We start from the raw sequence: 23,075 nt of genomic DNA, 5'->3' as shown, positions 1-23,075 counted from the left end.
AATCTGATATCCACTTTGGAGGGGACAATTACATGAAATTTTCTCAAGAGCAATTCCTGAGGGGGACACCAAAAGTAGTGCTGTAACACATAGCCTACATTGTAATATGGTAAATGTATATTGAGGAACCAAAGAAATAAGGTGTTTGCCGTACTCCTAACTACCGGTACCCAAAACTACACAACTAATCACAACAGCAATACCATTGCCTTTAACAAATCTTAGTTCAGTCACCAGTTTAAGTTGAGAGTGGGGGTATCCATGGCATTTTCCAATTATGTTCCTATTTTACAAGTTCCAAAAAATGGAGAACCTTTCATAATGTTGCCAAACAAAGACTCAACAAACTTACCTGAGACTCCCTGTCTCTGCCAGTCTGTCCCTGCATATCTGTCCCCAACTCTGCTGTCTGTGTGCCATCTGTTGCCTGCTCTGCCTAATGACATCATTGTGAAACATTTCCATTAGAATTTCATTTCTTTCTTATGAACATTTTATCAACTAGTCTTTGAGATATTAGGCTACTAGGGTTCTTACTATGCGTTTTGGTGTATTGAAAAATACTCTGATGTCCGTCTTTTATTTTTCTGCCATTTTTCTACCTGGCTGGCTGGCTGGCTACACACACGCACACAGTGTGTAGGTTATTTACAGTAGGAGATGGGCTTCTATCATCTTCAATCATTCTATTTGGGCTTCGATCTAAAAGGTTGCTAGCAAATGTGAAACGGATTAAAATGACAAGAGTTGACAGCTGTATGAGTTCACCATTTACACAACATATGCTGCAACCTTTTGTAATTTTAATAGTTTGTTTCATATTGGCTGGCTTCCAACAATAGCTGAATTTGCAAAGCTAGCGAGCACCAATTCAGTTTCAGTGGTGTTTGCTATAATCTTTGCTACCCGGGTTAAATAAAGGTGAAATAAAATAAAAAAATAAAAGTTCCCTTGCGACAATTTAGCTTTTGCAACGAGACCATTAAATATATTTAAGGCAATGGTAGAAGAGAGTGTAGTTCTGTTCAGTTTGGATTTCAGTTTATCGCTAACCTTACGACAGGGAGTTTGAAGCACTAACTTACATCATCTGCATGCTGATTCCATCTTTGACGACACCACATAAATGGAATAGGTACTAGCTAGCTTAATAGTTAATATTTGCGCGCTAGCTCTGCATATTCAGCTAGTGTGTGTGTGTGCGCGATTGACTGGATGAACCTCACGGCAGTTACGTGCAAACTAAGGAACTGGCAGTGGATCAAACCAGGGAGGGGGGGTCGCAAAGGGCGGGGGGGTCGCAATCTTTTGAAACTTAAAAACGCGCTATTAAGTGTCTATAATCAGCACAATTGCTTTCATTGCGTATTATTAATATTATTTAAATTACATAGTTATGTTTCAGTGATATATTGGGGTGGACAAATCATATTTTTCCCAGGATGGGGGGGTCGTGTCCCCCCCGTCCCCCCCGGGATTTCCGCCCCTGGCTTCTGGTTCCGACAGTGCAGTAATATCTAACAAGTAATCTATCAGTTCCCCAACAACTACCAAATACACATATCTAAAAGGGGTGAATGAGAATATGTACATATAAATATATGGACGAGCGATGGCCGAGCAGCATAGGCAAGGTGCAATAGATGGTATAAAATACAGTATATACAGTTGAAGTCAGAAGTTTACATACACCTTGTCAAATACATTTAAACTCAGTTTTTCACAATTCCTGACATTTAATCCTAGTAAAAATTCCCTGTTTTAGGTCAGTTAGGATCACCACTTTATTTTAAGAATGTGAAATGTCAGAATAATAGTAGAGAGAATGATTTATTTCAGCTTGTATTTCTTTCATCACATTCCTAGGGGGTCAGAAGTTTACATACACTCAATTAGTATTTGGTAGCATTGCCTTTAAATGGTTTAACTGGGGTCAAACGTTTCAGGTAGCCTTCCACAAGCTTCCCACAATAAGTTGGGTGGATTTTGGCCCATTCTTCCTGACAGAGCTGGTGTAACTGAGTCAGGCTTGTAGGCCTCCTTGCTCGCACATGCTTTTTCAGTTCTGCACACAAATTCTCTATAGGATTGAGGTCAGGGCTTTGTGATGGCCCCTCCAATACCTTGCCTTTGTTGTCCTTAAGCCATTTTGCCACAACTTTGGAAGTATGCTTGGGGTCATTGTCCATTTGGAAGACCTATTTGCAACCAAGCTTTAACTTCCTGACTGATGTCTTGAGATGTTGCTTCAATATATTCACATACTTTTCCTACCTCATGATGCCATCTATTTTGTGAAGTGCACCAGTCCCTCCTGCAGCAAAGCACCCCCACAACATGATGCTGCCACCTGCGTGCTTCACGGTTGGGATGGTGTTCTTCAGCTTGCAAGCCTCCCACTTTTTCCTCCAAACATAACGATGGTCCTTATGGCCAAACAGTTCTATTTTTGTTTCATCGGACCAAAGGACATTTCTCCAAAAAGTACGATATTTGTCCCCATGTGCAGTTGCAAACCGCAGTCTGGCTTTTTTATGGTGGTTTTGGAGCAGTGGCTTCTTCCTTGCGGAGCGACCTTTCAGGTTATGTCGATATAGGACTCGTTTTACTGTGGATATAGATACTTTTGTACCTGTTTCCTCCAGCATCTTCACAAGGTCCTTTGCTGTTGTTCTGAGATTGATTTGCACTTTTCGCACCAAAATACGTTCATCTCTAAGAGACAGAACGCGTCTCCTTCCTGAGCGGTATGACGGCTGCGTGGTCCCATGGTGTTTATACTTGCGTACTATTGTTTGTACAGATGAATGTGGTACCTTCAGGCGTTTGGAAATTTCTCCCAAGGATGAACCAGACTTGTAGAGGTCTACACATTTTTTCTGAGGTCTTGGCTGATTTCTTTTGATTTTCCCATGATGTCAAGCAAAGAGGCACTGAGTTTGAAGGTAGGCCTTGAAATACATCCACAGGTACACCTCCAGTTGACTCAAATGATGTCAATTAGCCTATCAGAAGCTTCTAAAGCCATGACATAATTTTCTGGAATTTTCCAAGCTGTTTAAAGGCACAGTCAACTTAGTGTACGTAAACGTCTGACCCACTGGAATTGGGATACAGTGAATTTTAAGTGAAATAATCTGTCTAAACAATTGTTGGAAAAATGACTTGTGTCATGCACAAAGTAGATGTCCTAACCGACTTGCCAAAACTATAGTTTGTTAACAAGAAATTTGTGGAGTGGTTGAAACACTTAGGTTGGAGTCATTAAAACTTGTTTATGTAAACTTCTGACTTCAACTGTACACATGATATGAGTAATGTAAGTGGCATTGTTTAAAGTGACTAGTGATCCATTTAAAGTGGCCAGTGATTGGGTCTCCATGTAGACAGCAGCGTCTCTGAGATAGTGATTGCTGTTTAGCAGTCTGATGGCCTTGCGATAGAAGCTGTTCTTCAGTCTCTTGGTCCCAGTTTTGATGCACCTGTACTGACCTCACCTTCTGGATGGTAGCGGTGTGAACAGGCAGTGGCTCGGGTGGTTGATGTCTTTGGTTATCTTTTTTGCCTTCCTGTGACATTGGGTGCTGTAGGTGTCATGGAGGGCAGGTAGTTTGCCCCTGGTGATACGTTGTGCAGACTGCACCACCCTCTGGAGAGCCTTGCGGTTGAGGGTGGAGCAGTTGCCATACCAGGCGGTGATATAGCCCGACAGGATGCTCTTCGATTGTGGATATGTAAAAGTTAGTCAGGGTTGTGGGTGACAAGCCAAATTTCTTCAGCCTCCTGAGGTTGAAGAGGCGCTATTGCGCCTTGTCCACCCACACAGACAGTGTGGTGAAACATTTCAGTTTGTCGTTGATGTGTATGCCGAGGAACTTTAAACTTTCCACTTTCTCCGCTGCTGTCCCTTCGATGTGGATATGGGGGCTAATCTAATCTAATCCTGCTACAACAGGGCTAATCTAATTTCCACCGTGAGTACACTTCCAATTGAATAAAGTCCGCAGAAAACAAATGAATGCTACACATTTCAACTGTCTTTTTCAGGCAGTGCTTGTACATCTCAATGGCCCTATAGGCCTCCCTCTCTATTCAACTACAGCTATTATATCTGTTTAATAATATGCTATTATTTGCATCCCTAAAGAAGGCATTGGCCCTTTTAAGAGCAATTGCCTGACAACATGGACATGCTCTTGCCAGTAATTTGTTACATTTTATATACCGTATGCACTGAAAGTCTATGGTGTAGTTGTACAGATCTTGTGCATCTGAGGATTTATTGTGATGCAGTATCTGCATGTCTCCCTTTTCAACAGCAACTCTGAAACATCACTGGACACATCTATACTCATAGCTGTACACTGAAACACACACCACCTCCCCCAGCTCCTGTGGGATGATGTGAAGAGATGATAGCAGAACCTACAGTCACCTCCAGGTCCTCAGTACAGAAGTAAGAAACATTCTTCTTTTAACACCATTTATGAAATAGTGGTAACTTTCCACTCTGAAACTTCTTAATCGAGCTGATTATGGAAAGATAGTAGCCAGGGTGCCTGACTGTTTCTGTTATCAACAATGCAAATATTTTGTCTTAGCAAATAAGACAACAACAAATTGTCTAAAGCAGAAACAGACTTGCACTCAGGCTAATGCTGTTGTTGTAGCAGTAATATAATCTCTTATGCCGGGATTCAGTCAGTTATAGATATGCCTAGTAGCTTTCCAGATGTGCACTCAGTTGCGCAGCAGTAGATGGAATAGTTGGGTAGTTGACGATGGGCGGCTCCAGAGAGGGGCTTGATGGTGCTGAAGCCCCCGTATATACACCATAGATTACAACCAAGCAACCCCTAAACTACCCAAGTAAAAAAATGACTGGTGCCCCACTGGAGTTGACACCTGATATAGAAATTGTTAGATTGCATGCACTGGAAGACTTCTCTGAACGATCATGCGATGATGGGACATGCCATACTCTTTTTGGCCAGACAGCATCAGATAAATGGGACAGAGGGGTGCTGTTTCACTCGCTTGGCTGCTTTATCTGAGATTGATGCGTCTTTCTGTCGCCCGTGCGTCTCAGTCAAATAAATTCTCAATATTTACATGTTTTATTTGGACGGGCAAGTGTAACCGATGTGAAATGGCTAGTTAGTTAGCGGTGGTGCGCGCTAATAGCGTTTCAATCAGTGACGTCACTCGCTCTGAGACTTGAAGTAGGGTTTCCCCTTGCGTTGCAAGGCCCGCGGCTTTTGTGGCGCGATGGGTAACGATGCTTCGTGGGGTGTCTGTTGTTGATGTGTGCAAGGGTCCCTGGTTCGAGCCCAGGTTGGGGCGAAGAGAGGGACGGAACCTACACTGTTACACAAGGATGTACGCTAGGGGCGGGCCAGGCACCCTAAGGCTGCCTAATGCAATTTGCCAGCAATTTTAGTTGCTTGCAGCTGAGTTTGCTTCTTGATTGCTTCATGAAACACCTGCCCCCGCCCCCGCAACTAATAAGCAACTCTGGTTGTATCCAGTTGAAACTTTTCAACTTTGTGCAACTAGTTGCAAGCAACAGTCAATCAAAACAAACACTTTTGTCACATGATGCATTCAAAGGTTTGGAATTCTGACTGTTGTTTTTTTTATTTTATTTAACCTTTATTTAACTAGGCAAGTAAGTTAAGAACAAATTCTTATTTACAATGACGGCCTACCCCAGCCAAACCCTAACCCGGATGACGCTGGGCCAATTGTGCGCCGCCCTATGGGACTCCCAATCACGGCCGGTTGTGATACAGCCTGGAACCGAACCAGGGTTTGTAGTGATGCCCTTAGCACTGAGATGCAGTGCCTTAGACCGCTGTGCCACTCGGGAGCTTGAGTTGTCATGTCAACACAGCTGTCAGTGCTACGAAGCACAACCCGCGGTCAGGGTTGAGAGAACAGAGACTAGCACAACAGGAGATGTATACACATTATTGTACATGGTGAACCCAAACCTCTCACTGACCAGTTTCAACATGAACTGTGCTAGCTAGTTTAGCTAGTTTGTTGCTAGCTTGATTTGCTCATTGCTACAATAGCTAGCTGCATTGGTGTTTGCAATTCCTATTTGCTAGCTAGCTCAATTGTACAGGCTGCATTTCTTGTATATACATGCTGTTACAATAACCAAACAGTTGGATAAACAAATAATTTGTGAAACCACAATGTAATGCAGCAGATGGCATGGGGTGAGTTTAGAATATTCAAACAAACAGCTTTAATTTGATTGGCTGTTGCATGCCATTTTAATTGTGTTTGAATTGCTTCATGTAATAGCGAAGTTGCTTGAGATGATGTCACCTGCAACAGAAATTGTGTGAAAGTTGATTCATGTAACCCTAGCCTAAAGGCATCAGCCTGCTTCGGTTCGGCTGACTAGGCGACCCGAACGTGTGCTCGCATACTCCCTTAAGACCTTCGGTGAAAAAAACGGTAGTAGTACTATTTGTCCATCTTGAGATGCCGTAGTCAGAATTAATCTAAAATAACTCAAGAAATGTGTCATTCCTTTTGATGTTTTTGCAGGAGATTTAGCTGTAAAATTGCACACTAATATGTTTGGTGCAGTATTTCTCAAGTGGAAAAATGTAAATGTAAGATGAAAACAAGTCGTCTCTTGTTGAATGACAACAAACACTTAATTGAAGAATCCATACTTTGGTACTAATCACCAACGGAGGGACGTAGATTTAGGTTACTGACTTCGGCTTGCCTCGAGAAAAAAATGTTGTGCGCACTAACAGCCGGAAAAACCCTTACCAAAGACCAAAAAATAACGTCACAAAATGTCATCATAATAATGCACAAACTGTTTTCGGATGGGAAGCATGCGGACGACTTAAGACCTGCCCATAATGCCGGTCCTCTCTATGCAGAAAATCCACTATCTACAATTGATTAAATACAGGCCTAGGTTAATTATTTTCTGAATAATGCCCTGTGTGGTAGTTGTCCATCAGTATCATCTGTGATTTCCCAGTGAGAACTTGGCTGTGGATGCAAACTTCTCTGGAGCTGTCAATCACACAGTGGGCGGAGCCGGGAATGAGAACAGTCAGAAGAGTTTGGTGGGTGCTGATCATTTACATATTCCAATCTCACTTCTGGTCATGTAGAATTTCACTGCTGGTCATTAATACATTGTAGAATTTCAATGCTGGTCATTTACAGATAATAGGATCCACAGGAGACTGGTGAGCGGAAGACAGGCTCATAATAATAGCTAGAATGGAATGGTATCAAACACTTAAACCATGTGTTTTGATGTGTTTGATTCCATTTATTCAGTTCTATGGATTATTATGAGCCCGTCCTCCCCAATTAAGCTGCCACCGGCCTCCTGTGATAAGATCTACAATGGCACAGAGAAATATTAAACAGGCTACTTTACAGCCTACAACTAGGATGGGCTGTGCTTTGATTGGGGAACACTGGTGGATACTTTTTATTCAGTTAACATGATAATCAGATAAGGATATCAAAAATAGTTTAGTAAAGAATTTACTATGGCGACTTTGTATATAGACTTTGGGTACTCAGCCAAGAGTGTTCCAGAAACGTAAATGGTCTGTACAGTAATAGTCTATGTTCCTGTTTGGGTGTCTGTGTGTGTGGTTGTCGGTCTCTCTGTATTTAACCTTTCAGAGAGGGAAGAGGAGGGCACGGGGCGGCTCTGAGAATGCCAAGCGCAGACACACCAAGGTAACCAATGGCAGTCTGGGTCGGGCACAGACCAGACACCTCAAACATGGGGACATTGAGGCCGTCACATTGTTCGAGGTGGTCACCATGGGCAGGAGTGCCATGCAGGTACGAATAAACACACTGGGCACATACTGGTTGAATCAACATTGTTTCCATGTCATTTTAATGAAATTACAGTAAACCAATGTGGAATAGATGTTGAATTTACGTCTGTGCCTAGTGGGAAGATCTATTTTTTGTCATAATAATCCCTCCAACAATGCTGTATGATCTTTTGGACTTGATCTTGTATCTGACACCTTTGTTTCTACATGTAAAGTGGGAGAGTTTGTCTGTCTGTCTTCCCTGCAGGCTGTAGTTGATGATTGGATTGAGGCGTACATCACAGACAGAGACTCTGGCCTCCTGGACCTCATTAGCTTCTTCATCCAGTGTTCTGGTTGCAAAGGCAAGTGCACACACAAAACACCCAACCCTCCCCAACACCCACCAAATGCATACATGATTAGAAGAAGTTAACTATAAGGGAATAAGTCATGTAATGTAGTATGAGGTATTTGAATACAGGTTGTTACAAACTGTGGTGCTTGTCACCCTTTCCAGGTTTGGTGACAGCTGAGATGTTCCAAAGCAGGCAGGATGATGTCATGAGGAAGATGGTGGAGGAATTGGATGAGGTGTGGGTCTGTCAGTCATTGTGTCCTCATTTCTGTCTACCATCTATATTTGAAGAGTTTTGTTGCAAAATGCAATACCAACCCATTTTTCAACAACAAAAATCTGAAATGCTTTTGTGTGTAAAATATTACTGTTCTCAGAATTGATATAATACTTTTTAACCCAGACAGCTTGTAGTCCCCTGTGGCTCAGTTGGTAGAGCATGGTGTTTGCAACGCCAGGGTTGTGGGTTCGATTCCCACGGGTGACCAGTACGGAAAAAAATAATAATTATGAAATGTATTCACTACTGTAAGTCGCTCTGGATAAGAGCGTCTGCTAATGTCTAAAATGAAAATGTAAAAGACCAAGTCCATATAATAATTGTTTAGCTGTTTAGCAGGAATGGAATGTCCATATCATAAATATCTCATTACTGTATTGATTTCTTTTTTAAAATATAAAAATATCGTATAAGGGACTGATTGAAATTTACAGTATGGTTACCTGGAGGAAAATGGTCATGCTTTTTCAATTTCAGTCAAGGGAAGGGTTTAGATTTGTTTTACATCTACTCCTGGGGAGGCCCATGTTTCTCAGTGTTTTAGAATTAGTTGCTTATTAGACTACCTATCGGTGTGTGCCTGATGCCGCTCCTCATCTCTGATTTTCCACTGGGCGCGTAATATTACTCCTATAGACTATTTAGTATGGTCTCAATCAAATTATCCATAGTCTCTAGGCTATGAAGTGCATGCTAAGAGAAGCACAGAGCAAAGTTGTATTTCTAAGAGAGCTGCTGGGATAGTATAAATAAAACTAGCCTGCCTTACACACTGCAATGGATATTCCAACCCTGAGCCTGCTCTGCTCTTGCTGGTCAAAAACTTTTTTGTGTGCTGCTTAACCAATGGCTGTGCTGTGTAGGGCTACGATGGCAGTTCAGGAGGGGAGTCAAAAGGTTTCTTCCAAATGTTTTGGAACTTGAAGCAGCGGCTGCTGCACGATCAATCAGAAATGGACAGCTCATGGTGCTAAAGGAGGCAAATTTGAGTAGGCATAATTCATTTTAAGCGTCTTCATTTTAATTAGACTTTAATATCAACAAGAGGAGTTTGTTGGAGCCTACTTATTCCTATTTAAGAAATAAGAGGTAGGCCTACCTGTTTGACAGACAAAATTAGGCTATAGGCTGCTATATGCATAGATGTCAGTCAATTCCTCCACCCACCATGTGCTCTTTAAATAGCCTATATGTCAAGGGCTGTTAAGTTAAAACCAAGACTCTATTTGAGGGGGTACGAGAGGGTATGCCATAGGCCTACTTTTTATTAAAGGAAATGGCAAAAAGCACAGGCCTAACCCTTGTTAGCTTAAGATTTTGAAGAAAATAAAACTGATCCGATTTATATAAAGTGATCTATAGCGCGTTGGTCTGTGATGCTTTAATTATTGTTTCGTTTCTTTGACATTCCGAGGCTGACTTTGATTGGGAAGTAATCTAATTCTGTCATTATCAATTGATAAAGCTATTCACTTTATGTAAAATAGAAGATGTTTTAACCCAGACAGCTTTTAGGGAAACACTTGTGACCTTCTCTCGTTGGGTTAAGCCACGGAAGAAGAGTAGCCAGCAGTTAAAGCATACATTTGGGGGTGGAAAGGTAGGCCTAACTTTTGAAAATACCATGCTCAGATTTCATTATTTGCAAACAGGGACAGTTTCGTTGCAAACAAGACACACTGATTTGGCATTGGAGAAATAGGATAGATGGTAGATTCATGCAATGCTTTTACTTTAAATGAGATCTTTCCGCCCCTACTCTTGCCCATGGTGGTCTGTGAACCCACAACCTTCTGACCTGCAGCCCTGACCTGCAGCCCTGTGAGCTATCAAAATTCCTAAGTTGCCATGTAATGCTTACAGGACGAAGAACAGTTTCTAAAACGGCATATCTACAGTGCCTTGCAAAAGTATTCATCCCCATTGGCGTTTTTCCTATGTTGTAGCATTACAACCTGTAATTTAAATGGATTTTTATTTGGATTTCATGTAATGGACATACACAAAATAGTCCAAAATGGTGAAGTGAAATGAAAAAAATTACTTGTTTAAAAAAAAGGGGTGCATATGTATTCACCCCTAAATAAGATCTGGTGCAACCAATTACCTTCAGAAGTCACATAATTCGTTAAATAAAGTCCATCCGTGTGCAATCTGTGTCACATGATCTGTCACATGATCTCATTATATACATACCTCTTCTGAAAGGCCCCAGAGTCTGCAATACCACCAAGCAAGCGGCACCATAAAGACCAATGAGCTCTCCAAACAGGTCAGGGACAAAGTTGTGGAGAAGTACAGATCAGGATTGGGTTATAAAAAAATATCCAAAACTTTGAACATCACACGGAGAACCATTAAATCCATTATATATATTTTTTTTAAGAATATGGCACAACAACAAACCTGCCAAGAGAGGGCTGCCCACCAAAACTCATGGACCAAGCAAGGAGGGCATTAACCAGAGGCAACAAAGATATATACTGTTTTGCAGCAACATGATTATTTCTCTGAAATTAACTCTGTTAAATAATTTTGTGTGTCAGGGTTCGGGGCTGCAGTATAAGAAATTCCTGGCCTTCCCCTGGATCCTTACAGTGACGTGGCCCATGGACATGGTCAGTTTCAGATACGTATTTACATTTTAGAAATGAAAGCACTTTACGAATCTAGTTCCCCATTTTCATGTTAAGTCCCGCACTTCAAGTTTAGTCAAGTTCAAGTTTTCATAGCTACCAATATTCCCTCACTTAGTTTCCCTCTCTGTGTCTCTTTCCGTCTCTCTCTGTGTGTTTGTGTCTGTCTGTGTAGGACAGTGGGGAATATCCTCTCACCATGTCTGGTCCGTACTGGCGCCGGTTCCGTGGTGAGTTCTGTGAGTTTGTGTCGGTGTTGGTAACCCAGTGTCAATACAATGTGATCTTTGACAGCTACCTCATGGACACACTCATCTCTCTGCTCACCGAGCTGTCCGACTCCCGTGTACGAGCCTTCAGACACACCTGCACATTGGCAGGTAACAAAAACACACACACTGGCAGGTCGCGCATGCACACACACACCCCTGCACTCTGGCAGATGTCACACATGCATGGAAAAGCACCTCTAAAGGTGTGTGTGTGTAAAATATAAAATGGCTTTATTGTTTATTGTCTGAAGTGTGAAACTACTAATGACTCAATAATTCATGCCTTCTGGGAATGTTATAAAGTCCGAAAGTTATGGGCAGAGTTGGAAAGATGGGTGTCAGGAGTATTACAATGTAAATTTACTTTTTAATCCGTCTGTCTGCATATTTCAAGATGGTCATGTGAGGGTGCAGTGAGATACCCGCTGGGTTGGACAATACTTTTCTCATCAATCATAAAGAAAAAATATATATCTTTAAACTAGAAATGTTCCAATCCTCTGTTTACACAATGGAAAGATCAAATGCTTTACAATCTAAAAATTGAAAGTGTGGGCGACAGAGACTCGTGCATTTTGAGGCCATGTGGCGAAAAGTGGTACGGGAGCTGGAGATGTGGGTCTTGGCAGGTGTGATGTAGTTGATGTTTGTATGATGTCGTCGTTTGTATGTGTATTTTTTGTATTGTTTATAAAAGATTGTATTTAATCATATTAAAAAAAAGAGTGCAATAGAGCAAGGAGTTGCAGCTGTAGCAACCTCCACCAGGATGTTGAATCTGTATGACCTCCTCCTATTGTGACCCCCATAGCAATGAAGTTGCTAAGCTCTCTGATTGGAGTAGCCCTTAGTCTGAGTGTGAGTATAGAGAACAGCCAGAGACTGGGCGAGGTGGAGAGAACCAAGACATCAGGAAGACGCAACTCACCAAGACTGGAGAGAATACACAGGAAGACCACAGAGGTGTGTGTGTGTGTGTGTGTGTGTGTGTGTGTGGTGTGTGTGTGTGTGTTCACACCACATTTTACATGTAACTTCTTCAGCTGCAGGATAGAAGGGTGGAGATAGAGAACATGATGGATGCCATATTCAAAGGAGTCTTCCTGAAGAGATACCGGTAAGCATGCTATTTACTCTACTCACCCCATTTTGTGTTTTCAATTCAGACCTGGATTGAAATATTTATTATATTACTTTCAAATGCATTTTCGAAATAAGTATTTAGACAGTTGAAGTAGACTATTGAAATGTTTTTGGAAAGTATTGGCATGTACTGTATTACTCCTACAGTAAGTTTGGACACACCTACTCATTCCAGGGTTTTTCTTTATTTTTTACTATTTTATACATTGTAGAACAAGAGTGAAGACATCAAAACTATAAAATAACACATATGGAAACTTGTAGTAATCATACAAGTGAGATTCTTTAAAGTAGCCACCCTTTGCCTTGATGACAGCATTGCACACTCTTGGCATTCTAGGTGTCAACTTTTGACTGGTACTGTACTTGTAATAAATGTAATTGTTTACATTTTGTCCTCTGTAGGGATGTGCTCCCAGAGATCCGGTCCATGTGTATGGAAGAGCTGGCTGTATGGATGAAACTTTACAGTCCAGTGTTTCTGACTGATAGCTACCTCAAATACATGGGCTGGATGATGCATGACAAGGTAAGCAACAACAACCACCACCACAACAAAAACATGTAGCCTGCACAAAGACACATTTAGTTAGGTGTCTTGGTTAATTAACTTTTAGCTTAACCATCTTTACTTGCAGAAACCAAAATGCTTGTTGAAGTTTTAAGTCAGTGTATCCTGTTGTCATTTCTTTTCTCGTTAGAACACATTATTTTGTTGTCACAATTGCAGAATCTAACCATATGTTGCAAGATGTTAGCTGATGTCATTCTCCCTGAGCTCTAAAGTTAACTGTCACTCAAGGTGTGACAGGATAGATTCTTAGTTTGCAGTTTGCTTCAAGTGATGATGTATTGTGCAGAGGATGCTGGGATCATGTCCTGGTTGAGGAGGACAGGGACAGAATTCACTCTGTTACACATAAACACCATTTTAAACTGTACACACACTCTTCCCCCTCCCCCTAGCTACCTGACGTGCGTCTGAAGTGTGTGTTGGGGCTACAGGGTCTGTATGGAGACCCGCTCCTCCTGCCCAAACTAGACCTCTTCAACAGCCGCTTCAAGGTACAGTGTGTGTGTGTATATGTGGGTACAGTACATGTGCCTGCACACGACCCAGTATGTGTGTGTATGTGCGTGTTTGCCTGTGTTTTTGTGTGGGTAGATGCATGCGTGTTAAATGGGCAATCCGCTGTTGCTACATACATTTTATGATTTAAATACATGTAATTCACACCACCGTTCAAAAGTTTGGGGTCACTTAGACATTTCCTTGTTTTTTTAAAGAAAAGCAATGTTTTTGTCCATTAAAATAACATAAAATTGATCAGAAATTCTTTGTTAATGTTGTAAATGACCATTGTAGCTGGAAACGGCAAATTTTCTTTATGGAATATTGACATAGGCATCACTCCTGTGTTCCAATGGCAAGTTGTGTTAGCTAATCCAAGTTTATCATTTTAAAAGGATAATTGATCATTAAACTCTTTTGCAATTATGTTAGCACAGCTGAAAACTGTTGTTCTGATCAAAGAAGCCTGTGTGGCTCAGTTGGTAGAGCATGGTGTTTGCAACGCCAGGGTTGTGGGTTTGATTCCCACGGGGGACCAGTACGAAGAAAAAAATATATAATAATGAAATGTATGCATTCACTACTGTAAGTCGCTCTGGATAAGAGCATCTACTAAATGACTAAAATGTAAAACTGGCCTTCTTTAGACTAGTTGTGTATCTGGAGCATCAGCATTTGTGGGTCGATTACAGGCTCAAATGGCCAGAAACAAATAACTAACTTTTATAAAACTCGTCAGTCTATTCTTGTTCTGAGAAATGAAGGCTATTCCATGCGAGAAATTTCCAAGAAACTGAAGATCTCTTACAAGTTTGCGCTGTTCTGTGAAGGGAGTAGTACACACCGTTTGTACAAGATCTTCAGTTTCTTGGCAATTTCTCGCATGGAATAGCCTTCATTTCTCAGAACAAGAGTAGACTGACGAGTTTCAGAAGAAAGTTGTGGCGACTAGTAACCGAACGGTTGCAAGATCGAATCCCCGAGCTGACAAGGTAAAAATCTGTCGTTCTGCCCCTGAACAAGGCAGTTAACCCACTGGTCCTAGGCCGTCATTGTAAATAAGAATTTGTTCTTAACTGACTTGCCTGGTTAAATGAAAATAAAAAATATGGAGTGGCTGTTGATGCCAAATTCAGCACTTTATTCAGCAGCGCTGGGAAGGCAAAAGTTATTTGTTTCTAGCCTGTAATCGAAAGGCAAGTTAACAAACAGATCACCGACCATTTTGAATCCCACCGTACCTTCTCCACTATGCAATCTGGTTTCTGAGCTGGTCATGGGTGCACCTCAGCCATGCTCAAGGTCTTAAACGATATCATAACCGCCATTAATAAAAGACAGTACTGTGCATCCGCTACAAGACCATGGTGCTTGCCTACGGAGCTGTGAGGGGAACGGCACCTCCGTACCTTCAGGCTCTGATCAGGCCCTACACCCAAACAAGGGCACTGCGTTCATCCACCTCTGGCCTGCTCGCCTCCCTACCTCTGAGGAAGCACAGTTCCCGCTCAGCCCAGTCAAAACTGTTCGCTGCTCTGGCACCCCAATGGTGGAACAAGTTCCCTCACGACGCCAGGACAGCGGAGTCAATCACCACCTTCCGGAGACACCTGAAACCCCACCTCTTTAAGGAATACCTAGGATAGGATAAAGTAATCCTTCTAACCCCCCCCCCCCCCTCAAAAGATTTAGATGCACTATTGTAAAGTGGTTGTTCCACTGGATATCATAAGGTGAATCCACCAGTTTGTAAGTCGCTCTGGATAGGAGCGTCTGCTAAATGACTTAAATGTAATGTAAATGTGCAGCCGTCTTCATCGACCTGGCCAAGGCTTTCGACTCTGTTAATCACCGCATTCTTATCGGCAGACTCAATAGCCTTGGTTTCTCTAATGACTGCCTCGCCTTGTTCACCAACTACTTCTCAGATAGAGTTCAGTGTGTCAAATTGGAGGGCCTGTTGTCTGGACCTCTGGCAGTCTCTATGGGGGTGCCACAGAGTTCAATTCTCGGGCCGACTCTTTTCTCTGTATATATCAATGTTGTCGCTCTTGCTGCTGGTGATTCTCTGATCCACCTCTACGCAGACGACACCATTCTCTATACATCTGGCCCTTCTTTGGACACTGTTAACTAACCTCCAAACGAGCTTCAATGCCATACAACACTCCTTCCATGGCCTCCAACTGCTCTTAAACGCTAGTAAAAACCAAACGCATGCTTTTCAACCGTTCTCTGCCCCCGCCCGACTAGCATCACTACTCTGGACAGTTCTGACCTAGAATATGTGGACAACTACAAATACCTAGGTGTCTGGCTAGACTGTAAACTCTCCTTCCAGACTCATATAAAACATCTCCAATCCAAAATCAAATCTAGAATCGGCCTTCTATTTCGAAACAAAGCTTCCTTCACTCACGCCACCAAACTTACCCTAGTAAAACTGACTATCCTACCGATCCTCGACTTCGGCGATGTCATCTACAAAATAGCTTCCAATACTCTACTCAGCAAACTGGATGCATTCTATCACAGTGCCATCCGTTTTGTTACCAAAGTCCGTTATACCATCCACCACTGCGACCTGTATGCTCCAGTCGGCTGGATCTCGCTACATATTCGTCGCCAGACCCACTGGCTCCAAATCATCTATAAGTCTATGCTAGGTAAAGCTCCACCTTATCTCAGCTCACTGGTCACGATAACAACACCCACCCATAGCACGCGCTCCAGCAGGTATATCTTACTGGTCATACCCAAAGCCAACATCCCCTTTGGCCGCCTTCCAGTTCTCTGCTGCCAGTGACTGGAACGAATTGCAAAAATCGCTGAAGCTGGAGACTTATATTTCCCTCACTAACTTTAAACATCAGCTATCTGAGCAGCTAACTGATCACTGCAGCTGTACATAGCCCATCTGTAAATAGACCACCCGATTTACCTACCTTATCCCAATATTGTTTTTATTTACTTTTCTGCTCTTTTGCACATCAGTATTTCTACTTGCACATCATCTGCTCATCTATCACTCCAGTGTTAATTTGCTAAATTGTAATTACTTCGCTACTATGGCCTATTTATTGCCTTACCTCCTCACGCCATTTGCACACACTGTATATAGACTTTAAAAATATATATATTCTATTGTGTTATTGACTGTACGCTTGTTTATTCCATGTGTAACTCTGTGTTGTTTGTGTCGCTTTGCTTTATCTTGGCCAGGTCGCAGTTGTAAATGAGAACTTGTTCTCAACTAGCTTACCTGGTTAAATAAAGGTGAAAAAAAAAATATATGGCCTGTTTATTGCCTTACCTCCCTACTCTTCTACATTTGCACACACTGTACATAGATTTTTGTCTATTGTGTTATTGACTGTACGTTTGTTTGTGTAACTCTGTTGTTTTTGTCGCACTGCTTTGCTTTATCTTGGCCAGGTCGCAGTTGTAAATGAGAATTTGTTCTCAACTGGCTGACCTGGTTAAATAAAATGAAGCTGGTTGACAATGCAAATGGTGTGCAAAGCTGTCATCAAGGCTAAGGGTGGCGTCTTTGAAGAATCTAAAATATATTTTGATTTGTTTAACACTATTTTGTTTACTACATTTCATATCTGTTATATCATAGTGTTGATGTTTTCACTATTCTACAATGTAGAAAATAGACAAAATAAAGAGAAACCCTGGAATGATTTGGTGTGTCCAAACTTTTGACTGGTACTGTGTGTGTGTGTGTGTGTGTCAGCTTTATTCTAAAACAGAGGCTCTGTTATCATTTCAACTGCAGATTGCCCCTTTTAACTCTTTACTATCTGCTCTCTACAGGACAGGATGATCTCTATGACTCTGGACAAGGACCACGAGGTGGCAGTACAGACCCTGAGACTACTCACACTCATCTCCCAGTGAGTCCTTGTCTCTCTTTTACTCTCACACACACACACACACACACACACACACACACACACTATCCAGAGACATATACGGTATTTATTGGGTTTGGTCATTGCTGTTTGTCTGAACATTCAGAGAGAGCCCAGAATCTCCTCTGTTGTTAGGTTATAATTTATGCTTTTGAGTTGCGCTGTTTATTTCTGAACGCTTTCAAATCCTCAAATGTCTAGTGAAAGTGAATATGAAATTTGACACCACAACACAGAGACTTGGATACACATTATCATGCATGCCACTCGGTCAAAATGACTGTTCAATTCTCTGCTTGTTTGTAGCAGGTCATTTCACGGGGAATTGTCGGAGGCGCTCTCGTATTGCTACATCACCAAAAGTTTGAGGATAAAGATGTTAGTATGACATCCATTCTAAAATACTTCATCAACTTCCCCTTTCTTCTCTCTTTGGCCATCTATCTTTCTTTGGCCATCGCCCCCTCTTTCCTTTTCTTTCTCTTTCCACCCCCCTCTTCCCCTACCTCTCAGGTCAGCTGATGAGGTTATTAATCCAGAGGACTATAAGCAGCTGTTCCAGTTGGTATACTCCTCACATCGCCCTCTGGCTACCACCGCAGGAGAGCTGCTCTACACACGGTCAGTGCAGTGGGTTGGCCATAGACCATATACATTAGTTGGGGTATCTATAATAGTGAGAGTAAGTGAATGGGAGCCAGAGTCACTGGTGACATTCTCATCTCTGCTGTCAGGCTGCTCAGCTCCCCTACTCAGACATCTGACCTCAGAGAGGGGGCGAATGAGCAGGACACACACACACAGCTGACGACAGCCAGAGTGAGGGCTCTGCTGCACTTCTACCAGGACAGTGAGGTAAGAGAAAGTGCCTGTGTGTTGGTATGTATTCTGTTTATACATCTGCACAGGTGGACTGTGAATGTGTGTATTCTCTTTCTAGCTCCATCAGCATGTAGTATACCTGGTGGACAGTCTGTGGGACTGTGCTGGTGCCATGCTGAAGGACTGGTCATCTCTTACCTCGTTACTTCTACAGGACCCCTCCACTCAGGATGCAGGTCAGTGTGTGTCAGGGTTTCCGCTAGCCGGTAATTGCCGGCTTTCGGCCGCAAAAATTATAATGAAAAGCCGATAAATAAAATTGTAGTTGGTCAATTGTCCGGGAGAAAATAAATCCCAGATTTGGCTACCTATCATACACCACCATTCTCTCACTCCTTTTGCGCTGCCTGGCATGCCTGCTCCTGCTGCTGAGGAAAGTGAGAGAGGAGCCTTGGCAACTGTTGATTGCGAAGATGGAGGCATCTTTCCTTGACATAAATGAAAATTTGAGGAAAAAGAGTATGCCCAAAGACAGTACAGTATGGTTTAGAAACTCTGTGGTATGCCTATAGTGAAACGCCTACAAGGGGAATGTCTGAGAACAATGTTGGTGTTGCCAAATGCAGACTACTGTGTGCAACTCGATATTCAGGTAGGATGTAATTTTTGAACTTTTATTTATTTTTGTATTTATAATTTATTTTATATCATTGTTATTGTAGGCATGTTTATTCATCTAACTCAATTGAAATACACAAAATGGGTTTTGTTTCATTCTGTTGAGACATTTTTGTTGGTTAAATTAAGTATGATATGTCTTTTTTTTTTATTGTGTGCTCTGTATATAGTTAGGTTACAAGTAGGCCTGTTGTAAAATAAATATTATTATTATTAGCCTATTGATGTCATTTGTTGGGTACGGTAGGCACTAGCCTTTTGTTGGTAATTGCTGCAATATAGCCTGTTCAAAACTTTCAACTAGTTCATAAGTGTTTTGTTTCATTCTGTTGAGACATTTTCTTTGGCTAAATTAAGTTTCAACTGTAATGTTGTTTGCCGCAAAATAATATCTTGCTCATATTTCCCCTATAAACAATAGCTTGGCTTGACTTATGATATTGTATGTTTTGCTGTGGCTATTCAGCTGTTGCTTCACTAACTTTTTCTCCATTTCGTCTGCACTATTCACCGCCATTTCCGACCTCTCGTCCCTTCGTCCAAAATCTTTGCCAGGCTTCGCTTGCCCCGCCATCCTCTTGTTTTGAATCTGAAGCATTTCCGGGTCACGTTGTTTTTTGGAATCCTTCATAATAAGAGTCCTGTCCTGTAAACTGTGTAAATTAATAATTTCATTTTTTTTTTAAATATACACACTTATTGACATCTTATCCTAGTTATTAAACAATCATTTCTAAAAGTGTTTCTAAAAGTAATTGTGATACATTTATTTTAATTAGATTTTCAAGCCTACATGTTTAACAATGTGTGTGTACTCCAATGACTGTATGTTTGCTTACACCCACACTCTGAGCCACATGACATCAGCATCTGATTTAGAACTGGGAAAACCAGGAATGGTGTCCAGAATGGCACTCTAATATGGAATATAAGCCAGGGAATAGTGCTGTTTTGAATAAATGGGATCTATTGCTCTCTCCTTGGTTAATTCCGGTTTAGCCTTCAAAGGGAGTTTTAACGTGCAATCACGTTTAACCTAACGCACAACTGAGCGCTAAACTATCAAACGGTTTCATGTTTGTTCTAAACCCAAGCTAAACTAGCCTATGCTAAGTGACAGAGCAATAGCGCCAGAGGGTGTATGCATCGTGCAAAAGCTGTCTGTCCTGTAATATGCATTTGTGTGTTTGTTTCTATGTGTACATCATATCATATGATGTGTGTGTCCTCAGATCTGAGTGCTGAAGAGCAGTCTCTGGTTGTAGAGTTATTGGTGGCATCAGTGCGTCAGGCAGTAGAGGGACCCCTGCTGGCGGGAAGGAGCACATGCAAGAAGGTCAGTGTGTTGGAGAGGCTGAAGCGCAATTACCATTATCATCCATTCTCCCTGATGTATGGACTCATTTACTCCCCCACAAGGATTTAAGAACATTGGATTGGTAACAGAGTGTATACCATATGTATTACACCTCCAACCTAACGCTTTGAGTAAGTGCACTCTTTGGGGAGAAGATTAGGGAATCAGACCGCAGCGTAGTACTGCCCTGTTGGAAAATGCATCTTTCACATGAATGGATAGGTAAATGTTGGATGAAACCCCTGCTTTTAATTGTATCTGTGATTGAACTCCAGTTGTTGCTTGTGATTATGTTTTTGGCCTTAAAATATAAACTCAGCAAAAAAAAGAAACGTCTGATCACTGTCAACTGCATTTATTTTCAGCAAACTTAACGTGTAAATATTTGTATGAACATAACAAGATTCAACAACTGAGACATAAACTGAACAAGTTCCACAGACCTGTGACTAACAGAAATGGAATAATGTGTCCCTGAACAAAGGGGGGTCAAAATAACAGTCAGTATCTGGTGTGGCCACCAGCTGCATTAAGTACTGCAGTGTATCTCCTCCTCATGGACTGCACCAGATTTGCCAGTTATTGATGTGAGATGTTACCCCACGCTTCCACCAAGGCGCCTGCAAGTTCCCGGACATTTCTGGGGGGGAATGGCCCTAGCCCTCACCCTCCGATCCAACAGGTCCTAGACGTGCTCAATGCGATTGAGATCCGGGCTCTTCGCTGGCCATGGCAGAACACTGACATTCCTGTTTTGCAGGAAATCATGCACAGAACGAGCAGTATGGCTGGTGGCATTGTCATACTGGAGGGTCATGTCAGGATGAGCCTGCAGGAAGGGTACCACATGAGGGAGGAGGATGTCTTCCCTGTAACACACAGCATTGAGATTGCCTGTAATTACAACGAGCTCAGTCGATGATGCTGTGACACACCGCCCCAGACCATGACGGACCCTCCACCTCCAAATCGATCCCGCTCCAGAGTACAGGCCTCGGTGTAACGCTCATTCCTTTGACGATAAACGCAAATCCGACCATCACCCCTGGTGAGACAAAACCACTACTCGTCAGTGAAGAACACATTTTGCTCGCCAGTCCTGTCTAGTCCAGCGACGGTGGGTTTGTGCCGATAGGCGACGTTGGTGCCGGTGAGGACCTGCCTTACAACAGGCCTACAAGCCCTCAGTCCAGCCTTTCTCAGCCTATTGCGGACAGTCTGAGCACTGATGGAGGGATTGTGCATTCCTGGTGTAACTCGGGCAGTTGTTGTTGCCATCCTGTACCTATCCCGCAAGTGTGATGTTGGGATGTAACGATCCTGTGCAGGTGTTACACGTGGTCTGCCACTGCGAGGATGATCAGCTGTCCATCCTGTCTCCCTGTAGCGATGTCTTAGGTGTGTCACAGTACGGACATTGCAATTTATTGCCCTGGCCACATCTGCAGTCCTCATGCCTCCTTGGAGCATGCCTAAGGCATGTTTACGCAGATGAGCAGGGACCCTTGGCATCTTTCTTTTGGTGTTTTTCAGAGTCAGTAGAAAGGCCTCTTTAGTGTCCTAAGTTTTCATAACTGTGACCTTAATTGCCTACCGTCTGTAAGCTGTTAGCTACCGTTCCACAGGTGCATGTACATTCATTGTTTATGGTTCATTGAACAAGCATGGGAAACAGTGTTTAAACCCTTTACAATTAAGATCTGTGGAGTTATTTGGATTTTTACTAATTATCTTTGAAAGACAGGGTCGTGAAAAAGGGACGTTTTTATATATTTTGGCATTTTTCGTTGAACAGAAATACATTTATGTAACACAACTCTCGTTTTATTGTTCTCTTACAAATCCTTTCTGGAATGATATTCAAGAATGAGTATCACTTAAAATTCAAGGCTTACATGATTTTATATTGTACTGATTGCAATGGCAAATATATTTAAAATCTAGGATAAAGGATTAAATATTTAAAAACCTGCCTAGGTTGTCTATTGGAGTAGGCCTATACGATCCGAAAATAATTGGTGTCATTATGTTTTTACATTTAACAAATGTATCTCAATATTAAAAATGTAAAGGACATGTTATTGTTCCGATACACACCGGCAAATGGATTATGTATTGTCAACAGGGTTGTTGACTTTAGTGTGTGTGTGTGTGTGTGTGTGTGTGTGTGTGTGTGTGTGTGTGGGGCTGTTTAACACTGGGATAAACAGATTAAAGTTAGCGGTAGAACCAACACAATAACTGTCTTATGGAAGCACTTCTCTAAGCGAGAGGGATATTATATATTTCTATATAAGTTATTTACGCTACCTTTTGTATTCTTGATCCTAATGATATAGGTCTAGGTGTAAAACGACCCTGGAATAAAAACACAATGTGTGTGGTTGGAGAGAGGGTTGGTTTTACAGGTTTACTCGCTCTGGATTTTTAGTGGTACATGTATTCTTGGCTATCGTGCCATGGCTATGTCCGAGTCGATTCTAAGTTAAACTTAGGCATCACACTACCCTTAAAGGAATACCTGAAACACATTTTTACTGGCAGTCATTAGCATCTATGTTCCTTTTTCCTTTTTTTGTCAGTATAAAACAGGATATAATGAGGACTATATGAAATATTTCTTACATGTAATGGACATAAAGAACTGGTCTGGACATAAAGAACAAGTACTTGATACACTGCCGATTTTGTAGGTTTTCCGACTTACACAG

At 41.9% G+C, this 23,075-nt stretch overlaps 1 protein-coding gene across 3 annotated transcripts in view; it reads left to right on the top strand.

The window, feature by feature from the left end:
• Window positions 1-23,075, top strand: part of si:ch211-269e2.1 (cohesin subunit SA-2) — a 51,323-nt gene that overhangs the window by 2,406 nt on the left and 25,842 nt on the right. For all 3 annotated transcript variants that reach the window (XM_082966933.1, XM_014163828.3, XM_014163829.3), the window contains exons 2-17: window positions 4,320-4,456; window positions 7,019-7,106; window positions 7,684-7,848; window positions 8,095-8,191; window positions 8,347-8,420; window positions 11,011-11,082; window positions 11,276-11,480; window positions 12,184-12,335; window positions 12,416-12,489; window positions 12,921-13,044; window positions 13,482-13,580; window positions 17,410-17,489; window positions 18,021-18,128; window positions 18,242-18,362; window positions 18,448-18,565; window positions 20,240-20,343. In XM_082966933.1, the coding sequence (XP_082823059.1) occupies window positions 4,413-4,456; window positions 7,019-7,106; window positions 7,684-7,848; window positions 8,095-8,191; window positions 8,347-8,420; window positions 11,011-11,082; window positions 11,276-11,480; window positions 12,184-12,335; window positions 12,416-12,489; window positions 12,921-13,044; window positions 13,482-13,580; window positions 17,410-17,489; window positions 18,021-18,128; window positions 18,242-18,362; window positions 18,448-18,565; window positions 20,240-20,343 (1,725 nt within the window). In that variant the 5' untranslated portion in view covers window positions 4,320-4,412. The remainder of the gene's footprint in view (window positions 1-4,319; window positions 4,457-7,018; window positions 7,107-7,683; window positions 7,849-8,094; window positions 8,192-8,346; window positions 8,421-11,010; window positions 11,083-11,275; window positions 11,481-12,183; window positions 12,336-12,415; window positions 12,490-12,920; window positions 13,045-13,481; window positions 13,581-17,409; window positions 17,490-18,020; window positions 18,129-18,241; window positions 18,363-18,447; window positions 18,566-20,239; window positions 20,344-23,075) is intronic.

The sequence above is a fragment of the Salmo salar genome, chromosome 21 (genome assembly GCF_965601325.2).
Source record: "Salmo salar chromosome 21, fSalSal1, whole genome shotgun sequence".
Lineage (NCBI taxonomy): Eukaryota > Metazoa > Chordata > Actinopteri > Salmoniformes > Salmonidae > Salmo > Salmo salar.
Note: the sequence above shows the minus strand (reverse complement) of the source record. Positions and strands in the feature narration are given on the sequence as shown.